The sequence below is a fragment of the Leptopilina heterotoma genome, unplaced genomic scaffold (genome assembly GCF_015476425.1).
Source record: "Leptopilina heterotoma isolate Lh14 unplaced genomic scaffold, ASM1547642v1 Lhet_411, whole genome shotgun sequence".
NCBI classification, from domain to species: Eukaryota; Metazoa; Arthropoda; class Insecta; order Hymenoptera; family Figitidae; genus Leptopilina; species Leptopilina heterotoma.
In genome coordinates, this window is record NW_025111072.1 from 98,699 (window position 1) to 125,328 (window position 26,630).

Below are 26,630 nucleotides of genomic sequence, written 5' to 3' on the forward strand. Positions count from 1 at the left end.
TAAGCCTACAATCTTGGCTATACAAGTGTTTTTACAACCGTAGAACATTTGTTACAAACATTTCTTAAATTTTACTTAATACTAAATTTTTGCGCCTACAGAGCGACTTAAAAATTAGGAGTACTCGCATTTGCCTGGATCACCCGTCTAATGGGTTTTCTCGCCAGTGGAGAGGAAAACTGTAGAAAACCTCTCCTGAGTACAACCGGTTTATCGACAGTCGAGTTCTAATGGTGTGTACCGGACAATAATCGACGGTGCACATCATTATACCTCGACGTCAAACCTCCCGCTCAGATTGTCTCACGTGCCGGAAAAATACTAAGCCAAAAGGGCGCGAACCAAGGGTACTTACCCTTGGTCCTTAAAACGACCGCCAAGCGAGGCATCTATCCGACTGAGCTAATCTGTCGGTATATTAAACTATTATTATCAATATTAATAATAAAAATGGAAAACATTGTTTGATTCAATTAAATATTTCATTTGTCTATTATCTATTACCAAAAATTTTTACCAAATTTGCATTACTTAGGTCAAATAAATAGAATAATTCAAATTAATAAATATTGCTTCAAATCAATTATTATGAAAATTGCTTGATTCAGTAATTCATGTTCTTTTAATTCAAATATTTATTTGAATCAAGAAAATAATTTTTCCAAAGAACTACAGATTTGTTTGTATCAAATATTCATAATAAATCATTATTTTATTTGAGACTAATATACCATTAATTAGGTAAAATAATTAATTATTATTTATCCCAAATGCTTCTAAAGACTCACATGCTTGGAAATATTAACATTAACCCTTAAACCGCACCCTGGGTGTGCGACACCCATATTCTAGCTTTTTACTCTAATATCTCATTTAAATTCGTAAAAATTGAACATGTGTTGATATTGGACAGTACATTTTGTACTTAACTTCATGTTTCGTGATTGATATTAGTCTGTCAAGTGTCTTTGTGTATTTGATAACTTTATGAAGTTGACGGCGAAAAATTTCTGCTTGTCTGACACCCAGTTTTTGGTTTAAGGTGATTTCAGTAGTTTAAAAAAAACCCTTTTTTAATTATTAATATTAAATAAATCATTATGAAACCTATTTTCCTTCAAAATAGATGTACTGAGCAATATAAGATAATTTTTTAAAAAGATAATATCCTATTCCAGCTTAAAGAACACACTTAAAAGTCCCCGGGTGTCGCACACCCAGTGTGCGATTTAAGGATTTTTTCGTAAGTGCACTGAGAAAAAAAGGGCGCGTTGCAGCACATTTTCGATTCATGTTGCGCGACTCAACCTGATTTCAGATTCGTAATCAGCGACCCTGAAAATCCTCAAGTATTCAGTTTCAAGTCAATCTGATCAATTTTTTATTTCGTTGTCCGCCATATTCGATCCGCTATTTTGAATTTTGGAAAACTAATGTTAGATTCATAATCAGCGACCCTTAAAACCCCTGAGTAACAAGTTTCAAGCAAATTTAACTAATTTTGAAAAAATTTCCGCCATCTTGGATCCGCCATTTTGAATTTCGAAAAACTGATGTCAGATTTGTAATTAGCGATCCCAGAAACCTTAGGGTACCAAGTTTCATAAAAATGCATTAAAAATTTTTTCAAGGGGTTAAATACGTCAAATTCCAATTTCATCCAATATATTTCTCCTTAATCCATTTTAAATACTTCAAATTCCATCCAACATCCAATCAATCGAAATTTCAATTCTATCCAATATTTTTTTTCTTATCTTTTAAATAAAAAAATCAAATGTTATTCAAAACAGGAAAAAAGTAAATGTCAATTTCTCTATCCTTTAAATTCAAAATGAATAAAACTATATCAAATGGTAATATAAAATTTAGAAAAATATAACTATACCACTCAAGAAACACTTTGATTAACTCTCTACAAATTGTAGAGAAATTATATAAAAAACAGAAAATATCTAATGTTATCAAAAATAAAAAAAACTATATCAAATAGTAATGTGATATATTCAAAAAATAAATATACCACTCACGAAGCACTATCGTTATCTTTCTACACTACACTAAAAGAATTTTTAGGAGGCTGCAGGCTTTACATTAGTGCCGCTAGAGCTCGCTGCCTTAAGCTCGCAGTTAACCTCAAAAAGGCGAGAATCTACTCCCGAAAGATAAGCAGCAACTCCTCAGGGGCAGCAGCTCACCTTTCGGGAGTAGATGCTCGCTTTTTTGAGGGGAGCTGCGAGCCCTGAGCAAGGGGCACTAATTTCGGACATTAAAAGTCAGCAGCCTCCCCAAAAATTCATTCAGTGTACATACAAGGAGAGATGTCCCAGTTAGTCCCGTAAGGGGAAGTAGCCTTCCCCCACCATACGGCACACCAAGTTGAAACTGAGTCCCGAGAAACCCTCACAGCGGAGATCGCTCGGACCCTTAAACCCTTATTAAGTAAAACTGTTAATGACTTTTTCTATAAAATATAATTTTAACATTTTTTTGGTAAACAACATATGTATAAAATCGTGAAAAAGTAAGGAATTTAAATATGTTAATTTAAAAGTTAAAAATGTTACTATTTAAAAATTTATATTTTTCATTATTAATAGAAAAGTCATTAGCAGTTTTCTTTAATGAGGGTTTAAGGGTCCGAGCGACCCCCGCTATGAAGGTTGCTCGGGACTCAATTCCAAGTAGCCCTCGCAGCGGGGGGCTCTATGTCCCTTCTAACGGCGAACAGACAAACTAAATGCGAACAGGCAAAATATATATATATATATATATATATGGGGCATTCCACGCCAAGTCGGACACCTTTTGACTTTTGCATCTCCGATTTTTTTCAAATATTTTTTTTCTTTTAGTGGTGGTTGAAAGGAACTTCCATGATTTTTTTCAAATTTTTTCATGAAGTAATTTAAGAGATCTGGGTTTTTGAAAAATCACGTTTTTTACATAAATTTTTTTTTTAAATGCTTATAACTCGGACAAAAATTGATCAAATTGGACGTTCGATATATGAAAATTTTTGTTTTTACACGTAGTTTTTGATAAAAATATTAAAAAAAATTTTTTTTTTAATTTACCAAAAAAATTTTAAATTTTAAAAATAAAATTTAATTTTTAAGAATGTATGTATCGATCGATTTTTTTCAAAATTTTTTGTAAGAAACTGGTACTAAATTAAGAATTTTTAATCCTTGTCTGATTGTGGGCAAACGATGGGATCTATTTATTTTGAAATTTTTAATTTTTGTAAAACGGTAGGTAGCCAAATGCCTAACTTGCAATTTGATCAAATCACTTTTTTAAACAGTAAGAAGGTTAAGTTCGGAGAGACTCAGTCTGAAAACAGTTTTGGTTTGAAAAATTTGCGTGATTTGGTCAAATGTCAAGTTACGCATTTGGCTACCTACCGTTTTCACTGCGTATACAAAAATTAAAAATTACAAAATAAATAGATCCCATCGTTTGCCCACAATCAGACAAGGATTAAAAATTCTTAATTTAGTACCAGTTTCTTACAAAAAATTTTGAAAAAAATCGATCGATACATACATTCTTAAAAATTAAATTTTATTTTTAAAATTTAAAATTTTTTTGGTAAATTAAAAAAAAATTTTTTTAAATATTTTTATCAAAAACTACGTGTAAAAACAAAAATTTTCATATATCGAACGTCCAATTTGATCAATTTTTGTCCGAGTTATAAGCATTTAAAAAAAAAATTTATGTAAAAAACGTGATTTTTCAAAAACCCAGATCTCTTAAATTACTTCATGAAAAAATTTGAAAAAAATCATGGAAGTTCCTTTCAACCAGCACTAAAAGAAAAAAAATATTTGAAAAAAATCGGAGATGCAAAAGTCAAAAGGTGTCCGACTTGGCGTGGAATGCCCCATATATATATATGCAAACGGAATACAAACTTTAATATTGTTAATTTACTTCTGGAGTGCTCAATTATACAGCCTCTATTATTATTATTATTACTAATTGAATTAAAATTATTATAATTTTTTTTATTCAAAGAACACTTATCCTTTGACTGCTCCATTGTTACAATTTTATTATTATTTACATTATTCCAAGGGTGTGTCTTCAAAAAATTATAAGAATTTTTTTTTTATATTTCAAAAGACGCTTCTAATCACACTCTACAATCGAATGTCTCATATTCGATCTTCTCATCTCTGAAAACTGACATAGACGATTATCTTAAAACATTTTTTAAATGCTGCCTCATTTTGTTATTTATGCTTTCGTAATTAACAGTGTTTGGCATAACATTATAAAATAATGATGTTGCAAATGCTATTGCATATACTCCGCATTCAACACTACCCATTGGTTGTTGATCAACAGTAACAAAAACTGCTGGTGGCTTAAAAGGATATAATCTACTTAAATAATTCAACTGATCTCCATTCCGACATTTTTCATTAAGAGTATCAAAAATATAAATTCTTGTTGTAATAAATTTTACGAGGCCTTATACGGTGTAAACAATTTCATTCATTTTGACGACGTTTCGATACATTGAGTATCCTCTTCAGGTCAAATAATTGAAAATAAAAAACAAACAGTCGTTCAGTCATTTCATCGAAAAAAAAAAATAATAATAATAAATTAATGGAAACCCTCTTTATAAGGTGTTTCTGTTTTCTTTTGTTTTTTCGATGAAATGACGGAACGACTGTTTGTTTTTTATTTATAATTATTTGACCTGAAGAGGATACTCAATGTATCGAAACGTCGTCAAAATAAATAAAATTGTTTAAACCGCATAAGGCCTCGTAAAATTTATTACAACAAAATAAATGAAAACGGATGTAAAATTTATCAAGGAATATAAATTCTTACTCCATCATAATACGTACAAATACAATGACCCCTCTTATTATGACCACTAAATAGTATTTGAATATGTTTTTCGCCTACTCCAATAGGTCTAATATATTCAAGCAGATCTTCATTTACAAATAAAGTACTTTGCATTCTAAACATAGAATTTGATTCTCTTTCCAAAATTTTTCCCAATTCATAAATATGATTATCACTTAACATTTTTTTATTATTAAGTATTTCTCTATATTCTCTAGCACTTAAATTAACATGGCCTTCTATTCTCGACATTTTTTAATCAATATTTTCTTCTTAATCTAATTTTAATTCCAATTTGTGGGTTTTGATAATAATAATTACGTTTTCCCAATTTATATTTTCTACATCACAATTTCATCAATTCTTACAAAATCATTGTCTCCTATATCAATAATACAAACCAACCAATATTTAACTCATAAAACAATATTCAAGATTTCAACTAAAAAAATGTATTTACTCCATTTCAAATAAGCCACATTCCAATTTTATCCAATATTTAATTATTTAACCAACATATCAATATTTAACCAATCAAATCATATTTAACCCATAAAACAATGTTTTTGAATTCAACAACCAATATTCTATTTAATTCATTTTCAATATGTCAAATTCCAATTTTATTCAATATACATTTCCAATAAGCCCTAAATTCAATTTTATCCAATATATATTCTATTTAATATATTTCAAATTCGTCAAATTCCAAATTCATCCAATTTACATATCCAATAAGCCTAAATTCAATATTATCCAATATATTCTATTTAATCTATTTCAAATTCGTCAAATTCCAATTTTATCCAATATATTCTCTTTATTCCATTTTAAATACGTCAAATTCCAATTTCATTCAATATATTTCTCTTTAATCCATTTTAAATGCATCAAATTCCAATTTCATCCAATATCCAAATTTCAATTTTATCCAATATTTCTTTTCTTATCTTTTATTTCATCCAATATCCAAATTTCAATTTTATCCAATATTTCTTTTCTTATCTTTTATTTCATTCAATATCCAAATTTCAATTTTATCCAATATTTCTTTTCTTATCTTTTATTTCATTCAATATCCAAATTTCAATTTTATCCAATATTTCTTTTCTTATCTTTTATTTCATCCAATATCCAAATTTCAATTTTATCCAATATTTCTTTTCTTATCTTTTATTTCATCCAATATCCAAATTTCAATTTTATCCAATATTTATTTTTTTATCTTTTATTTCATCCAATATCCAAATTTCAATTTTATCCAATATTTCTTTTCTTATCTTTTAAATAAAAAAAATCAAATGTTATTTAAAACAGAAAAAATATCAAATTTTATTCAAAACAGAAAAAAAATGTCAATTTCTTTATCCTTTAAATTCAAAATTAAAAAAACTATATCAAATGATAATATAATATTTAAAAAAATATAACTATACCTCTCACGAAACAATTTAATTAACTCTCTACAAATTGTAGAGAAATTATACAAAAAAAAGAAAAGAAAATATCTAATGTTATCCAAAATAAAAAAAAGTATATCAAATAGTAATGTGATATATTCAAAAAATGAATATACCACTCACGAAGCACGATTGTTAACTCTCTACACTACATACAAGGAGTGATGTCCAAGTTAGTCCCGTGAGGGAAAGAAGCCTTCCCCCACCATACGGCACACCAAGTCAAAACTGAGTCCTGAGCAACCCTCACAGCGGGGATCGCTCGGACCCTTAAACCCTCATTAAGGAAAATTGTTAATGACTTTTTCTATAAAAATACAAATTTTTTAAAAAGTAACATTTTTTATTTTTCATTAACATATTTAAATTCCTTACTTTCTTACGATTCTATACATATGTTGTTTACCAAAAAATGTTAAAATTAAAAAAATTTATTATTTTTCCAGATACATAGAATGAAGTTAACTCTACGAAAAACCATACCTATTATTAAATAAATATTTAACTCAATCTTTAACCCTTTAACGACGAGATGTGCTACTTTTCAACATGAAATTCAATCTCTTACAATTAGTAGAAAAAAGCCATAAAAGTTTTTAAAAGTCCATACCCTACTATTTTTGGGGTCGCTCTTTCGAATGGTGTGGTCAAAATTTTCAAAAAATGATATTTAACCCTTCTTTTTTCAAAAATACTAAAAAAAGTCAAGTTTTTTTAATGTAATTTTTTTCAAAAGAATTTTTTTCTGTGTCTTAACGCTTTTCAAATAGAACAAAAAGTATCAAAAACGTGTTCCCGATAGTTGTACTTGAAAAATATTCATTTCTAAATTTTATTTTTTTCGATTTTGAATTTAAAATGGCGCTTGAAGGACAAAAAATTTTTCTTATTTTACGTAAGATGACAAACTTTTTCAAAATTGCTCAAATCTGATTGAAATTTGTTACTCAGGGGTTTTCGTGGTCGCTGATTACGAATTTGAAGTCTGATTTCAAAAATTCAAAATGGCGGATCCAATATGGCGGATGACTTTTTAAAAAATTAATCGGATTCGCTTGAAACTCGTTACTCGGGGGTTTTCGGGGTCCCTGATTACAAATCCGATGTTAGTTTTTAAAAATTCAAAATGGCGGATCTAATATGGCGGACGAAATACAAAAATTGTTCAGATTTGCTTGAATCTTGTTACTCGGGGGTTTTTAGGGTAGCTGATTACGAATTTGATATCAGATTTTCAAAATTCAAAATGGCAGATCCAATACGACAGATGACTTTTTTAAAAATTGATTGGATTCGCTTGAAATTTGTTACTCTGCGGTTTTTGGTTCGATAATGACGAATCTGACGTTAGATTCAACAAATTCAAAGTGGCCAAAGTATAATGAAAGACTAATTTTTTTAATTTACTCAGGTTTGCTTGAAATTTGTTAGTGTGGTATTTTTAGGGTGGCTGATTACGAATATGAAGTCACATTCCAAAAATTCAAAATGGCGGAATTATTATACTCTTTCTGCTCTGACTCTACCAGTATCAACTTATCTATATTTCACAATATGTGACAGGAAAATCTAAAAGTGATCTATAGTACGAGAAAATCGATGTTAGTTTTTCAAAATTCAAAATGGCGGAACGAATATGGCAGACGAAATTAAAAAATTAGTCGGATTCACTTGAATGTTGTTACTCTAGGGTTTTCGGGTCCACTGATTGCGAATCCGATGTTCGTTTTTAAAAATTCAAAATGCTTGGTATAAAATAGCTATAAGAATTGGTAAGGATATTTTTTACACCTCGTCTGCCTTATCGATTCCACCATTTTGAATTTTGAAAAACTAACATCGGATTCGCAACCAGCAACTCCAAAAACCCACGAGTAACGTTTTTCAATCAGGTTTGAGATATTTTGAAAAATTCGTCCGCCATTCTGGATCCGGCATATTGAATTTTTTTAATCTAACGTCAGATTCGTCATTATCGAACCCAAAAACCGCAGAGTAACAAATTTTAAGCGAATCCAATCAATTTTTAAAAAAGTCATCTGTCATATTGGATCCGCCATTTTGAATTTTGAAAATCTGATATCAAATTCGTAATCAGCTACCCCAAAAACCCCCGAGTAACAAGATTCAAGCAAATCTGAACAATTTTTGTATTTCGTCCGCCATATTAGATCCGCCATTTTGAATTTTGAAAAACTGACATCGGATTCGTAACCAGCGACCCCGATAACCCCCGAGTAACGAGTTTCAAACGAATTCGATCAATTTTTTAAAAAAGTCATCCGCCATATTGGATCCGCCATTTTGAATTTTTGAAATCAGACTTCAAATTCGTAATCAGCGACCACGAAAACCCCTGAGTAACAAATTTCAATCAGATTTGAGCAATTTTGAAAAAGTTTGTCATCTTACGTAAAATAAGAAAAATTTTTGTCCTTCAAGCGCCATTTTAAATTCAAAATCGAAAAAAATAAAATTTAGAAATGAATATTTTTCAAGTACAACTATCGGGAACACGTTTTTGATACTTTTTGTTCTATTTGAAAAGCGTTAAGACACAGAAAAAAATTCTTTTGAAAAAAATTACATTAAAAAAACTTGACTTTTTTTAGTATTTTTGAAAAAAGAAGGGTTAAATATCATTTTTTGAAAATTTTGACCACACCATTCGAAAGAGCGACCCCAAAAATAGTAGGGTATGGACTTTTAAAAACTTTTATGGCTTTTTTCTACTAATTGTAAGAGATTGAATTTCATGTTGAAAAGTAGCACATCTCGTCGTTAAAGGGTTAAATTTTAACATTTTTTTGGTAAACAACATATGTATAAAATCGTGAGAAAGTAAGGAATTTAAATATGTTAATAAAAAATAAAAAATGTTACAATTTAAAAAATTTATATTTTATAGAAAAAGTCATTAGCAGTTTTTCCTAATGAGGGTTTGAGGGTCCAAGCGACCCCCGCTGTGAAGGTTGCTCGGGACTCAATTCCTAGTAGCCCTCGCAGCGGGGGGCGTTTTGCTCCCTCTAACGGCGAACAGACATACTAAAAGCGAACAGACATACTAAATGCGAACAGACAAAATATATATATGCAAACGGAATACGGACTTTAATATTGTTAATTAACACTGATATGTTAGTTTCTTGTCATTTCTTTTCAAGACACTTCATAAATTCTATTATGAATTTGAACTCCCATGCGAGCGTGGTATAGTGGTTAGTGTATTCGATTTCGGTGCGATATAATGTTAGATAGGTGTAGGTTCGAATCCCCAAGCGTTAGAAATTTTAAGTTAATGTAAATAAAATTGCAATAGGTATATCGAAAATATGTTGAATGTAGCATAAAGTAATAATAATTAATATGTGTAACTTGTATAATTATTTTTTTATTAACATTCACTAAATTGTCTGGATTAATTTTTGACTGTTTTGGACTAATTCCGGATTCACTAGTTAAAATTAACTGATTAATATAATTTTGGACTTCATCGGACTAACTCCGGTTTTACTAGTTGTTCACAAACCGTATAGAGTTCGGAATTTTTCGGATTAATTTCGGGTGACAAAAACCTGACCATAAACTGCATTGTTTCGGACAAATTTCGGATTAGTCCGAAATCTATCCGGTTTTTTAACCAGGGTAGTCTTTCGGATGGATCTTTTTCCAGATGTTGTAAACCAAGATCATTATCTCCGTCTTCTGCTACTTGTCCCCCAGCTGATATGGAAACTATTAAAAATATGTTCATGGAATCTATGAAAGCTATTCATGATTTGAAATCAGTAATGACCACATAATTTCAGGAGGTTAATTCAAAACTCAATGATAGTTTGACTAGGTTGACAATCACTGAAGGTAAGGTCACTGATTTAACTGAACGTATGGCTATGGTAGAGGTGTTCTTCTGACTGTTAAGTGTAATTTAAAGAACACTTGTTTTCAAACTATATCTGGTGCGGTTGAACATATTTTTGTAAAATTAAAATTTTTTTTTTTTTTTTTTTTTCTTAAATGACTTGAAGCTAGGCCAACTGTCAGAACACACACTCTTATATACCAACTACTTTTTGCGTTTCTACAGAACGACTTTTTGAGGTTAGGAGTACTCGCATTTGCCTGGACCACCCGTCAATGGGTTTTCTCGCCAGAGAAGAGGGAAACTGTAGAAAACCTCTTCTGAGTACAACCGGTTTATCGACAGCCGAGTTTTAACGGTGTGTACTGGACAATAATCGACAGTGCACATCATTATACCTCGACGTCAAACCTCCCGCTCAGATTATCTCACGTGCCGGAAAAATCCCAGGCTAATGGGCGCGAACCAAGTACCCTTGGTCCGCCCACCGACCCAGGCATTTATCCGACCGAGCTAATCTGTCGGTAAATTAAAATTTGATAAGGCTTTTCGTATTATAGGATGTTTCTATATACCACTTATTCAATGCTTGCTTCTTATACTACTGTATGCAACATTCTGGAAGATATATATAATTGGTTTTCAACTTCTTTGATATGCATTCTAGGAGATTTTAACTTACCGTTTATTTCTTGGAATTTTGATTTTGATAATAATTTATCTAGTGCGTTCATTCATAATTTACCTAATCAGCAATTTTTGATCGCGTCTTCATTATCGGATACAATTGATTTTATAGGTTTGTCACAGATCAATAAAAATTATAATTCACATGGATTTCTTTTGGATCTGGTTTTTTGCAATCCTAATGAATTTAATGTTACGTTAGCAATAGACTTACTTTTACCGTCAGACAATTATCATCCACTACTATTTGACCTAGAAAGCTCACATTTGGTACAGATTCGTATTTTCACACGTAGATTACAGGAAAAATATAGAGAATGTGATTGGAGGTGATGGCCATAGCGTTGTCAGGGAAAAACTAAAAAAATTTTGAAAAAATTTTTTTTGAAAAAAAAAAAAAAAAAAATTTTGAAAAATTTTTTTTTTTTATTTTTGACATTATTTGATCTAATTAACTAAAAATGGGTTTATTAGTATATTTTTACAGTCTGATCACAAAAAATATATTGAAAAATCTAAAAAATAAAATTTTAATTTAAAATTTTTTTTCTTAGATTTTTTAAAAATTTTTTACAAAAATTTAAAAATAAATTGGACAAGTGCGAGTTGAACTCGCACTGCAATGGCGGGTTCCGTACAAAAATAATTAAAACAATACTTGCAACATTTATCGGTAATTGGTAGAATTAAAATAAACAATTAAAAAAATATATTGAAATCATTTGATAAAAAAAAATAACTAAAAGAAATTAAAGTATTGTATATCTAATATTGTAAACAATAATAAGTAGAGGAACAAAATTTTCAAAATTAGTTCCTCTACTTATTATTGTTTACAATATTAGTTATACAATACTTTAATTTCTTTTAGTTATTTTTTTTTATCAAATGATTTTAATATATTTTTTTAATTGTTTATTTTAATTCTACCAATTACCGATAAATGTTGCAAGTATTGTTTTAATTATTTTTATACGGAACGCGCCATTGCCGTTGCATGGGGATACTAACAGATCAACTCTATTCCTTTTTGTCTGCAAAAAGACATCAATGGCATTGTCACGTGTGATGAGTGTCCGTCCAAATACAGAACAACAGGAAATTCAACTTTTTCTTTGAGCAACCAAGAGTAAAATATATTTGTGATATATTCGTAAAATGTTTCAATGGTCATCCAGCCAGATTCGGAATTTCCAATGCCAATGTATATTCGTTTCGTTGCAGTTAAATAGATAAAATAGATTTTTTTTAAATACTGTCATATTTCTGCGAACCAATTTTGAAGATCCTCATGTGTTACTTCTGCTCTCAAACATGTAAGATGTTGTGGAATTCTTTCCATCAAAATGGGATGACGTTGACGAAAACTGTCATACCAGTGCCTGCCCGGTTTGTCGTCTTTAAAAGGAGTTTTCCTTCCTAGCTTACGAATGTAACTTTGCGCACAATCAAGAAGTTCAGTTTTACCGACAGGAAAACCTCTTTCTGCTCTGTATGAAACCCACTGAACAATCTCTTCTTCTTCCGATTCTGTAAACACTATTGAAGGGCCTTTTTTCCAAGACACTTTTTCTGAATCTTTACTGTGTCGAAAATGCGTACCTAGTTATTGGAATACCAAAAGTTTCAGAAGCTTTTCTTAGTGAAAGTTTAGTATTGGTAACTGCTTTCACAGCTGCATTCAAAACAAAAGGAGTATATTTTTGTTGCGGAGAATTGCATTTTCTCCCTTGTTGTTTGTAATTTATGTTAAGGCAGTAGTCTCCTTTAGAAGGCGAAAAAAAGCGTTTTTTCATAAAGTTTTTTGAAAGGGAAGGAAATGATTGCGGTAGACGAAATTTTTGGGTGATATTCTACTATATTTGAGCTTCAAAAGGCAACTTTTATTTTTAAAAAATATTTAAATTCTTCTTAGTAACAACGATTTTTGTGGAGCGCTGTAGTCTGTATTTTTAAATCGGTGCCGGTGATGGAGGTCGTACGATGCATCTGAAACAGTCAAACCAAATCCAAATCAAATCAAATCAATCAAAGCCCAGAGTTCGGCCAACCAAGAGAAATCAAGTCAATTAAACTGCGTTTCACAAAGTTTTTCCCACCGTCGGGCCAACCGTGGCCCAAAGTTCGGCCAACCAAGAAATTTTAAGTCATTTAAACTGCATTTGACATAGTTTTGCCAACCGTCGGGCCAACCGTGGCCCAGAGTTCGGCCGACTAAGAAATTTTCAGCCATTTAAACTGCATTTGACAAAGTTTTGCCAACTGTTGGGCCAACCGTGGCCCAGAGTTCGGCCAACCAATAAAAATCAAGTCAATTAAACTGCGTTTTACAGAGTTTTGCCAACCGTTGGGCCAACCGTGGCCCAAAGTTCGGCCGACCAAGAAAGTTTAAGTCATTTAAACTGCATTTGACATAGTTTTGCCAACCGTCGGGCCAACCGTGGCCCAGAGTTCGGCCAACCAATAAAAATCAAGTCAATTAAACTGCGTTTCACAGAGTTTTGCCAACCGTTGGGCCAACCGTGGCCCAGAGTTCGTCCGACCAAGAAAGTTTAAGTCATTTAAACTGCATTTGACAAAGTTTTGCCAACCGTTGGGCCAACCGTGGCCCAGAGTTCGGCCAACCAATAAAAATCAAGTCAATTAAACTGCGTTTCACAGAGTTTTGCCAACCGTTGGGCCAACCGTGGCCCAGAGTTCGGCCGACCAAGAAAGTTTAAGTCATTTAAACTGCATTTGACATAGTTTTGCCAACCGTCGGGCCAACCGTGGCCCAGAGTTCGGCCGACCAAAATAATGTAAGTCAATTAAACTGCGTTTCACAAAGTTTTGCCAACCGTCGGGCCAACCGTGGCCCAGAGTTTGGCCGACCAAGAAAGTTTAAGTCATTTAAACTGCATTTGACATAGTTTTGCCAACCGTCGGGCCAACCGTGGCCCAGAGTTCAGCCGACCAAAATAATGTAAGTCAATTAAACTGCGTTTCACAAAGTTTTGCCTACCGTCGGGCCAACCGTGGCCCAGAGTTTGGCCGACCAAGAAAGTTTAAGTCAATGAAACTGCGTTTCTAGAATTTTGCCAACCGTTGGGCCAACCGTGGCTTAGAGTTCGGCCGACCAAAAAACTATAAGTCAATTATACTGCTTTCTTGAGTTTTGCCAACCGTCGGGCCAACCGTGGCCCAGAGTTGGGCCAACCGAAACTGAAAGTCTTTTAAACTACGTTTGGATGAGTTGTGCCAACCTTTGTCGTCAAAGTTGTCCCGACGGTTGGTTAAACTCTGCATTTAATGGTTGGCTTGCAAAGTCGGGCCAACTGTGGTCACTAGTACTTGCCAATGTTGGGCAAACTCTGGCAACCAAAACTTCGGTTGCCAAAGTTAGGCCAACCTTGGGCCAACCTTCAAACTCTGGCGGCCAACCTAAATTCGCACCTGGGAAGGAGACTATTGCCTTAAATTGATAACTTTTACTGTTCTGGTTAGATTTCCTTTTTTTACTCGACTTTTTAACCATGGTAAAATAATTTTTACACATTTTCTTATTTATTTAAATTTGACGAAACTCGGTACTCGGGAAGTTTTTCGGGACGCTGATTACAAGTCTGAGGTCAATTTAAAAATGGCGGAAAAAAAATAAAAAGTCGTTCAATTCGACTGAAACTCAGTACTCGGAGGTTTTTGGAATCTTGATTACGAATCTAAGGTTTTATTTTTTTACATTTTGTTGTATTTTTTTAAATTTCTTTTGCATTTTTCTTTGCTTGTAGTCTGTTTTCTATGGCACATATTAAAACTAAGAAGGATATTTTACTCAACTATTTATATGAAATTCCAGAAAACATTTTCTCTCTGCTAAATCGCATAAATACTTATCCTTCTATGGCATTGCAAAATTTTCGATTGAAAATCTTAGAAGAGTTGGTGAATCATAAAGTGCCACAATTTCACGAATTTCTTTAATCACAAAAAAAACAAAATAAAAATAAAAAAAATGGAACTAAAATCTCGTCACTTCCTCGCTGTTAGTTCCGGGTAACGCTAAAACGAGCAAGAATATCCGCCATATTGGCTCCAACATTGAACGATTTTTTATTTTTTATGTCCGCCATATTGGATCTGCCATTTTGAATTTTTTTAACCTTCGCGCTACCAAAGATTTTTGTATACGCGGACTACCGGACGGCCACCCGGGGTGGTTAAACGCTATTTTACTTTTATGTTCCCAAAACGATTAAAATTCATCAAACGTTTTGTATATAATTTTGTGTTAATACAGATACTGCATTTTAATAATGTTTTATGACATTTATGACATAAAACATTTATGTTTTATTATTAAAAAATTATTTAAACAAATTATTGTTATTATTTACCACCTTTTTCTAGAATACACCTAGAAAGCTGCAGTTTTTTCCTAATTTTGCAATTTACTAAATCTTATATGATTACAGATAAAAAATAGAAATTGAATAAAAATTGAACTATTTTTTAAACAATTTTTAAACAAATTATTGTTGTTATTTACCAACTTTTTCCAGAATGCACCTAGAAAGTTGCAGTGTTTTCCTAATTTTGCAATTTATTAAATCTTATATGATTACAGATAAAGAATAAAAATTGAACTATTTTTTAAACAATTTTTAAACAAATTATTGTTGTTATTTACCAACTTTTCCCAAAATGCACCTAGAAAGTTGCAGTTTTTTCTTAATTTTGCAATTAACTAAATCTTATTCTAATTACTGATAAAGAATAAAAATTTAACTATTGTTTAAACAATTTTTAAACAAATTATTGTTGTTACTTTCCAACTGTTTACAAAATGAACCTACAAGGTTGAATTTTTTTTTCTAATTTACACATTTTCGTAGTTTGTTAAAAAAGTACCTTTTATTTTTTATACTTATATTAATGAGCATTTAAACAATTTTGTTCTTTTGAATCAACTATCAATTATAAGCCAAAATGATAAAATTTATTGTTATAAAAATAAATATTGTTAACAATTTGTATAAATTTTCCTATCTATGACATTAATTGTTCTTTTGCACAGTTGTACTGTACGCAACTTGATCATGTGTAATATTTTTGAAAAATTTGAAAACACAGTATTAATTTATAAAATTACAGTGACAATATTGTAAAGAATTTGTTTAAAAATTGTTTAAACAATAGTTCAATTTTTATTCTTTATCAGTAATCAAATAAGATTTAGTAAATTGCAAAATTAGGAAAAAAACTGCAACTTTCTAGGTGCATTTTGGGAAAAGTTGGTAAATAACAACAATAATTTGTTTAAAAATTGTTTAAATAATAATCAAATTTTTATTCTTTATCTGTAGTCATATAAGATTTAGTAAATTGCAAAATTAGGAAAAAACTGCAACGTTCTAGGTGCATTCTGGAAAAAGTTGGTAAATAACAACAATAATTTGTTTAAACAAATAAAAAATGTATTATAACATCATAATATATTTTATTTATTGATATAAAACAATTTTACTGTATAAGTTTAATGATTTTATTTTTATTTTTTTGCAATATAAAAAAAACACCCGGTCAATTTTTAGTATTCTCGTACATACTTTTTTAATTGTTATAAATAAACAAGAAGAAATGTAAAAAAATTTATTTTTGTTTCTTTCGAAAGTAGATAAAATTTTGTTCAGTGAGTTAAAATGGCGATTCGATTGATACAAAATTCGACCAGATATACAACATTTTGTATTAGTTGGCCACCTTGGGTGGACATCCGGTAGCGCGAAGGTTAAACTGACCTCAGATTCGTAATCAGCGTCCCGAAAAACCCCCCAAGTACCAAGTTTCGTCAAATTTAAATGAATAAAAAAATGTGTGCATCTGAGGGTTAATATACTAGTCCTGTTTACTGTGATAGCGGCATATTCATCAAGCTTATATATGAAGCAAATACTTTCAAAATATTTTAAATAATTGGATGTTTTACCTCTTATCATGTACTAAAAGCACCCAACGTTAGAAAATTTGAAATAAATTTGTATAAGCTACAAATTTTTTTCTGTGATTTCCAGGAAAAATTACATGTATTTTCCATTTAAAATTTCAGTCGACTAGAGGCACGTGTTAATATTGTTTGATTTGCTTCAAACTTTGAGGAAAATTTTTTTTTATACCTTGATTAATTTTTTGGGGTGAGACCGATAATTTGGAAACATCGACAAAATAAGAACCACACAACTGTATACGTACTTCGAAAAAGGACATCCAATAGCAAAAAAAAAATTTGCCAGATAAATTAAGACTCAGAAATAATGATCGAAAAACTTAAAAATCCAAAAAACGTTTTTTTCTGAAACCTCTAAAAACATTTGATCGCCTCTGATTCTATGCTTAATTCATGAAAGTAAACGAAAGTTCGTTAATATAAATTAAATGTTAAGTACTATTCACAGTACCAATATCTCCATCTTAAGTTGAGTTCATAGCGTAAAATCGCTAGTGAGCGGGTTTACCCTGTGAGCGGGTTTTATTTTGAGGTTAGTTTTTTCATTTCTTAAACTTTCAAATTTAAACGTACTTACCAGTGAATTTACATACAGAAAATAATCTTTCGTCAACAATAGTATATTAAGCAACAAGGCCATAAAGGTAGCCATTTGTTTACGGTGATTTTTGTGCCACGAGTGGAGGTCGAGGGCACCGTAGGCGCCCCGAGACTGGAACGAGTGTCACAAAAATCATCGTAAACAAATTGGCTGCCTTTATTCCCATGTTACTTACGATATTTTTTATTCCTACACGGAGAAACTTTTTCTTCTAATATTAAATAGATATATTTGGTTATCTTTATTCTAAAAGTACGTTAGAATGTGAGGATTTTTTGTGCGTTGTGCTAATAATGTCAACATTAATACGAAAATATGTGTACAAAAATTACTATCTGCATTAGAAATAGTCTTATTTTTCTTTAGAAAAGAATAAGATGCCAGTTTTTGTTTGTGAAATAATACGGTAATTCTAACCTTTTTTACACATATAGATAGAATATATAACAGACATTCTAACGTAACATACCAATTTTGGAAGGACTGCGGGCGGACTTAACCGATTTCGCCCGAGCATCACCGAGTCCATCACCTGACGTCGCGAACTAACCCTAATGTTTTCGAAGTTGAAATTCACACGTGTATAAAAGAAAAAAACCTTTTATTAATAAACGTGAATGTCTCCTCATGCCAAATTAAATTCAAGAACTGTTCCTCAATATAACATAATTTTTTTTACGACTTTTACTTATTTACATAATTTGATTAGAAAGTTATTTTAAAAAATGCTCTTTCTCGAAGGTACATATTTTTCCACTCGTTTAATATATAAGGACGATTCAGCTGTGTACTTCTAACGAATCGTGCGATCTTTCGGTTTCCGTGACCAATCGTCGTGTCTTTACTTGCGTGTGCGTTATTAATATAGGTTAGGTTCTTACGTCGTGTTAAATATATTTACCTACAGTTACAGTGACATACACTAATGCCATCTACCCTCAGATCCAAGTATCACTATCGTCTCTATGAGTATCTATAGACAATTAATTTGTTGTGTTTCTTTTTAATTCATGGCTTTCCGAACTTTGCAAAAATTATTATTTTCTTTCTAAATAAACAACATACTAATTTTCGTTAGTTTCCTTATGAATAGCTGTAAAATATATACTGAATGAGTGTATTTGATAGTCTCAATAGCAATTTCTATAACCTATGTCGTTTTTTCCTTGAATCTAACCTAACATACTAAAATGTCTCACCAGTTTTAAGAATTAGTGGTAATAAAAGTTTCTCCGTGTAATGCACAAAAGTGTCGATTTTAGATAGCAGACGACAGGGAGTAAAAGTCATTCACTTGTTCGACTTATATGAAAATGGCGGCCGTTTTCTCCCTTGGGCAAAAATAACGCATGGAAAAAAATGGACGCCATTTTCATATGGTCGAACAATTGAGTGACTTTACTCCCTGTCGTCAGCTTTCTAAAAGCACCATTTTTGTGCATGTGGGATAAAAAAATATTTATAATATAGAAAGAAGTATGATTTTTTAAATCATTATTGCACAAAATACATCAACACTGCGAAAAACAACATGTGTTACTTAAAGCTGAGTCTCCAATAGGTGCCAATGTATGTGCAAGTGCCAGTGCCAATGCCACTTGGATGCGCGCGCAACGTATTGCCAACTATAGTGCAATCTGATTAAAAACTAACGACGACAAATTTGTAAAATTTCTCAAAGCAAGAAAACTATAATTAATTAATTATTATTGTTTAATATTTTCAAAAATATTAATATAATTCTTCGCAAAAATTCAATAATTTTTAAAACAGTAAAATAGTATCATAAAATTCAATTATTATCATAAAAATAAATCCTCAAATTTTTCTTAACATTTTTGTAAAAAATTCTCAATTTGCATAAGGAAATAATTTTTATCAATTCTATTTCTTAATTTCAATTTTTTTAATAAAATTCAAAGTTTTTTAAAAATAAAGAAAAAAAAGTTTATAAATTATTTTTGTCAATTACAAAATTTATTTGAAAATGAAACTGAGAATTTTTGAACTTTTAGAACATAAAAGAAAAGATTTTATTGAAAAAAATTTTCTGTTAAATTTATTTACGAATATCTTTAACTGTAAAATTATTCGAAAACAATAATTTATTTTCTTTTTTAAATATTTAATTATTATTATTTTTCCATAGGAAATAAGATTTTCAAAAACTTCAAATTCAAACCTTTTTGAAATTAATCATTAAGGGGGAGTTACACCTTTGACTCGAAAAGAAATCGATTTTCTTTTTTTTTGCTTAAACGATACTTTATAATGTGTAGAATAGAAATTATATCATGCGAAGTGATTTTGAAGTTATTTTATGTGAAAAAAATCAAAATCTGCAAAAGGTGTCCAAGAGCGCTTCAAGTGCTTTCAAAACTTTAAACGCGTTTTTCTCGAAATGACGTTTTTCAAAACGGTGGACAGTCTAGCTCGAACAGTTTTGATCGGATTGACTTCGGCCAAAGTTTTTTTGTTCGTCATTTACTAATGCTTTAGAGTACGTAGCGGATTTATTTTTGGTTTGTTTTCTTTTTTTTGGCAATAGATTTTTTGAGAAAATTTAGCCCTAAAAACCAACTTTTTCCTTCAAACAGCTGCCAAATTCACAAAAATTAATATTTTTAAAATATCCTACGTACTCTAAAGCTAAATCTATCACAGATCCAGAAAAACTTTGAATTTTTGTTTTAGATTAAACGGTCTAACTGGAATATTGTCCACCGATTTGCTCTGCAGAGAAACAGGACCAACTTTGGCGCCCTCTATAGGCTACAAATTTAAACTTTTTTTAAGTGTAAATATATTTTTGTAAACTTCAAATCATAACAAATAAAGTCCTTGAAACCAAATTTTGTTTACTTTATTCCTGTGTCTTAAAAAAATTCTTGAAAAACAGGTTCAAAAGAGACCTCAAAGGCGTAACTCCCCCTTAATAAACTTTAAAAAAATTGTTATAAAACATGAGGAATTCGATCACTCCGAGTCTTTAAAAGAGTTACGTTAACAATTTTTATAAATAAATGAACTTTAATTGGATTCAATTTAAAATTTAATAAAATTTCAATGTTGAATGAATTTAATTAGAAATTTTAATGATCTTAGATTTTTTAAAAATTTTAATAATTCAAAATCTTCTAAAATTAGTTAAATTTTTTAACAATTAATTAATTAATTATTTAATTATTAAAAATAATGGATTTATAAAAGAATTTCAATTAAAAACACTAAAAAAATTAAATTTTGAAGAAGTTACAAATTATTGCAGAAATTCAATTACTTTTAAAAGTAGTAAAATTCTTCACAGTAATTTAATTCAATTGTAGAAAAATATTTCTTATTTTACGAAATGTACAAAAAGGAAATAGATGTTTTTTAAATCTTGTTTATATAAAATTAACATTTTATTTTATTTTGATATATTTCTTTTATCTTGTTCTTCAGTTCACTGTAACAATTTAGTTTATTACTTTTTTTGCGGTACAATTTTGTACTTAAATTTATTATTATAATATCAAAATAAAATGTTAATTTTATATAAACATAAGATTTAAGAAACATTTATTTCCTTTTTGTACATTTCGCGAAATAAGAAATATTTTTCTATTTGAATTGAATTCCTGTGAAGAATTTTACTACTTTTAAAAGTAATTGAATTTCAGGCTTCGCGCTCAATTATGAGTTTAAAAAAGTAGGAAAAAGCAGCCTCGATGACAAAAAAATGTAGGAAATAGTAGCCTCGATGACAAAAAAAAGTAGGAAATAGTAGCCTCGGTGACAAAATAAGTAGTATAACCGGGAATAAGCCAGAAATTTTATTCCAAACCAGGAATTTTCTCATCGAATTAGAAAAGGTTTTATTATTTTAATTTGTATTTAAAAAATCGCTTTTTATTTTAATTTTTATAGATATTTATACTGTTCTCTAAATTTAAATTAGTTAAGAATAATTAATTTGATAGTAAAAAATCAGCCACTGATTCAAATATAGTATGTAAATAGATAAATTAAAAAAAAATTATCGAATTAATATAAATTTCGTAAAATTTAACTAAAAGTAATATTTAATAAAGAATTTCATTTAAAACTTTTTAACAAGAATCGAATTTTCAAAGTATTTTAATTTAATAATTGATAAATAATTAAATTTTATAAAGAGTCACATTCTATAATGTATTCATGTTTCTCGGTGCTGAAAGGAAAGCCATACTTTCTTATATTGTGTTTTGTGTGTTTATTCGTCATGGTGTCTGTTCGTTGTGTGTGGGTCGTTGTGTGAAAATCTTGATGAGCGATCGTTATTTTCCGAGACAATTCGAAGTGTCTCGGGAAATTGGAGAGAGCTGGCCGGTGGAGACAAAATCTATTTGGGAGCCAAAAAGGGTTCGCGGGGAGAGTTTTTGGGAACGCAAAATATTAAAACCTATGCTCTTCGGTTTTGCCGGTCTTATCGCTTGAGACAGCTGAAACGATTCACGCCACTCTGATGTCCATCGCCGATGACACACCAGGTAGGCGTGGTGGGGTTAAATTTGAATTTCTTTTTTTTATGTAAATGAGGGGGTTTTAAGTAATTTGTTGAATGATTTTTAAAGTAAAAATATTGTGTTATTGTTCATTTCTAAAGGTGTGGCGTTTAAAACTAGTGGGTGAATTCGAGGTGTATTAGAGGAAAGGGATGCGAACGGGAAGACCGAAGAGCATTGACCATCTATACCTTTTTTATCTATATGTCAAAAATTAGATTAAACTTTAACATATATTTTGACCCATTTTAACCTATAGGTTAAAAAGGCATCGAATTTTACATAGATTTTGACGTATCATAGATACGTTTATAGTCCTTTATTGTCCCTTTTTAAGTTGTAGTTAAATAAAAGTCAAATTACACATAGATTATGACGTAACTAAATGAGGGAGTAAAAATAAAACGTCAAAATTAGGTCAAAATTATAGGAGTAAGAGCAAACACAATTTTAAAATTACCTTACATTGTTAGGTCAGATGCCAAACTTCACCTCAAACTTGACCTAAATTTTGACTCTGTAAATTTTCATACAATTTATACTTTTTATATACCAATCGATTTGTCTTGATGCAAAGAATAAGATTTTATTATAGATTAACTTCAATAACCAACTTAAAAAAATTTTTTTGAAAAAAAATTTTTTTCAGAAAAAAGTCAAAAAAAAAATTTTTTCTGAGAATTTTTTAAAGTCTATCAATCCATTTCGAAATATTTTTATGATAAATATACCTGATAAATTTTAGCCAAATTCGTTAAAAACTTCTTCGAGTTATCGTGTTCACAAAAATCGGGATCCACACACACACATACACACATACATACATCCGGACAATTGTTCAGGGTCTTATATAACATAGTCCTATATAGAAGAAAATTTGTTGAAAGGATTTTTAAAAAGGGCTTAGGGGGTTAAGTGTGCAAAAACTGCCCCCGCATCTATTTTTCTCAAATTTGGCCCATATATTACTATCCGTATGACTATAACTTTCTGCAATTTTGAACTCAAAATTCGCTTTTTTGGGGGAGTTATGGAGGGGGAAAGCAAAATCAAAAAACTTATTTTTCTCGAAAACTACTGAACCGATTTTAATGAAATTTTAAGAGGTTGTAAATATAGATAAGACGATTTTAGAAAAAAAAATCAAAATTTTTTTTTCAAAAAAAATTATTGAAAAAAATTTTTGAAATTTTCAAAATTTTTTTTAGGGTTATTTTTTGAAGTGACCACTTTCTCTTTTGTTGTAAAAAGTACCTTATAATGTCCCCTTTAACATATATTTTTTCCAAATTTTTTAAAAATATAGTTTTTGAGTAAAATGTCAAAAACCATGGTCATGCTATTTGCCACGTACGGTAAAAAAACATACCTGGTACATTTTTATGTTGTATGTAAATGATTAATTTTAAAAAACCTGTCAAATATTTTTGCAACTTATTACTAGTGGGTTATTGAGGTTGCTAAATACAAATCTGAAGTTGATATAAAAAAATATTTTTAGACAAACAAAAAAATTTGGAAAATTTTAAAATCAAATTTTAGGATTTTTTGAATTTTTCTTACCGTGTTACACTCCAAATATCTCAATATCGCCATTATCTTTTAAAAAGTAAGACTGTTAAAAAAGTTAAATAAAAAAGTGTGATCTACCGCTTCAACGATCCAAAAAGAAAGAAATTTTAAATGCCCTATCAAAATAAATTTTTTTGGATTTTTCTTTGGAAATAATTTTTTTTAACATCGATTACAGATTTGTATTCAAAAAACCCCTAAGTATTAATTTGTAATTAAATAAATAATTAATTAATTAACCATTTACATACAATATAAAAATGTACCGGGTATGTTTTTGAGTTATTTACCGTGACACACCCTAAAATCATGTCGGACAAAATTTTTTTATTAAGTAGATCACATAAGAGAATGAAATGAGAAAATACATAAAAATGTCACTTTAATAGAACTAGAAAATTTTTTTTTGAAAATTTCAAAAATTTTTCATTTTAAAATTTTCAAAAAAAAAAGATTTTTAAAATTTTTTGAAAAGAAAATTTGAAATTTTTTTTTGGAATCTCTTTAATTGTCTTTTCAACATATTTAAAGCTGATTAAAATGCATACAGTAGTTTTTGAGAATAATGCGTTTTTCGATTTTTTTCCTCTCCATAAGTTCCAAAAAACTCAAAATTTTGAGTTAAAAATTTCAAAAAGTTATTTTTAAGTGGGTAGGAATGAATGGGAAAAATATATTCGGGTCACTTTTTCCATACTTATTTGGCTATACCCTATCACATGAAATTGCCCATATGTATATATGTGCATTAGGGGAGACTGGGGTAAACCCGCTCACTTTTTTTCAGATCGGTAAAAATCTAGGAAATTATTCTCTAAATCCAAGTTAATTTATATCATTTGAAAGCTTATGATTTCTACTAAAAAAATAAAAAAGAGTTTTTGATTTATCTTTTTTAGTTTTACTTAGAAAAACTTTTTAATACACATGTACCAAATTTCGAAATTACAATTTTCCAGGGTAAACCCGCTCACTTTATCTTTTCAAGACGGAACAGTTTTATTTTTTAAATATTAAAATTCGTCTTATTCCCGTCTTAAGTGTGATTTATTATTGATAAACTATGAGTTCTATAAACAATTCTATAAACAACAAATTGGTTTAATAAATAATGAATATAGGTTTCATGAATTACAAATATGGATTTAAATAATGTTATATTTTATTAAGAGAAAATGAAATGTAGTTACAATTTTAGTTTTAACAAGTCATAAATAGTGTTATTGTTAAAATATAATACGTGAAATTATTTTACTCTAAATTTTAAATTAAAAACGAAGTGAGCGGGTTTACCCCGACTTCACGTGAGCGACTTTACCCCGAGTGTATTCCTCACATTTCAGAATAAATTTAATTAAATCTTTTTGAAATAAGATAAAACTATACATGTACTTTGAAGAAGGACATCCAATAGCAACAAAAAAAATTTGTCAAATAAATTAAGACTCAAAAATAATGATCGAAAAACTTAAAAATCCAAAAAACGTTTTTTTTCTGATACCTCTAAAAACATTTGATTGCCTCTGATTCTATGTTGAATTCATGAAACTAAACGAAAGTTCGTTAATATAAGTTGAATGTTAAGTACTATTCACAGTATCAATATCTCCATCTTAAGTTGAGTTCATCGCGTTAAATCGCTAGTGAGCGGGTTTACCCTGTGCGCGGGTTTACCCCAGTCTCCCCTACCGTACGTGGCAAATAGCATGACCATGGTTTTTGACATTTTACTCAAAAACTATATTTTTTAAAAATTTGGAAAAAATATATGTTAAAGGGGACATTATAAGGAACTTTTTACAACAAAAGAGAAAGTGGTCACTTCAAAAAATAACCCTAAAAAAAATTTTGAAAATTTCAAAAATTTTTTTCAATAATTTTTTTTGAAAAAAAAATTTTGATTTCTTTTCTAAAATCGTCTTATCTATATTTACAACCTCTTAAAATTTCATTAAAATCGGTTCAGTAGTTTTCGAGAAAAATAAGTTTTTTGATTTTGCTTTCCCCCTCCATAACTCCCCCAAAAAAGCGAATTTTGAGTTCAAAATTGCAGAAAGTTATAGTCATATGGATAGTAATATATGGGCCAAATTTGAGAAAAATAGATGCGGGGGCAGTTTTTGCACACTTAACCCCCTAAGCCCTTGGTAAATTAAACGACTACAAAGCTTCCTCATGAGGAAGCAAAAACAATTCAATTATTTTCAAAAGTAATAAAATTATTCGCAGAAATTCAATTATGTTTAAAATTTTTTTTTGAAATTCTCCTCGAAATTTCAATTACCTTTATAAATAATTAAATTGTTTTCTACAATTCAATTATTTTCAAAAATTTTGATAAAATTCTACACAAACATTTTCCTACTTTTTTAAACTCATAATTGAGTGCGAAGCCTGAAATTGAATTACTTTTAAAAGTAGTAAAATTCTTCACAGGAATTCAATTCAAATAGAAAAATATTTCTTATTTCGCGAAATGTACAAAAAGGAAATAAATGTTTCTTAAATCTTATGTTTAATATAAAATTAACATTTTATTTTGATATTATAATAATAAATTTAAGTACAAAATTGTACCGCAAAAAAAGTAATAAACTAAATTGTTACAGGGAACTGAAGAACAAGATAAAAGAAATATATCAAAATAAAATAAAATGTTAATTTTATATAAATAAAATTAAATTTAAATTTAATTTGAATTTAATTTTGAATTAAATTACTGTGAAGAATTTTACTACTTTTAAAAGTAATTGAATTTCTGCAATAATTTGTAACTTCTTCAAAATTTAATTTTTTTAGTGTTTTTAATTAAAATTCTTTTATAAATCCATTATTTTTAATAATTAATTAATTAATTAATTCTTAAAGAATTGTTAACGTAACTCTTTTAAAGACTCGGAGTGATCGAATTCCTCATGTTTTATAACAATTTTTTTAAAGTTGATTAATGATTAATTTCAAAAAGGTTTGAATTTGAAATTTTTGAAAATCTTATTTCCTATGGAAAAATAATAATAATTAAATATTTAAAAAAGAAAATAAATTATTGTTTTCGAATAATTTT

At 29.5% G+C, this 26,630-nt stretch overlaps 1 protein-coding gene across 6 annotated transcripts in view; it reads right to left on the reverse strand.

Moving 5' to 3' along the window:
* Positions 1–26,630, reverse strand: part of LOC122506360 (beta-glucuronidase-like) — a 623,628-nt gene that overhangs the window by 77,542 nt on the left and 519,456 nt on the right. The window contains exon 11 of one of the 6 annotated variants that reach the window (XM_043618488.1): positions 11,850–12,873. The exons of the other annotated variants lie outside the window; for them this stretch is intronic. Within the exon in view, the coding sequence (XP_043474423.1) occupies positions 12,785–12,873 (89 nt within the window). The 3' untranslated portion in view covers positions 11,850–12,784. Of the gene's footprint in view, positions 1–11,849; positions 12,874–26,630 lie in introns of those variants that run through there. 6 annotated transcript variants of the gene reach the window in all.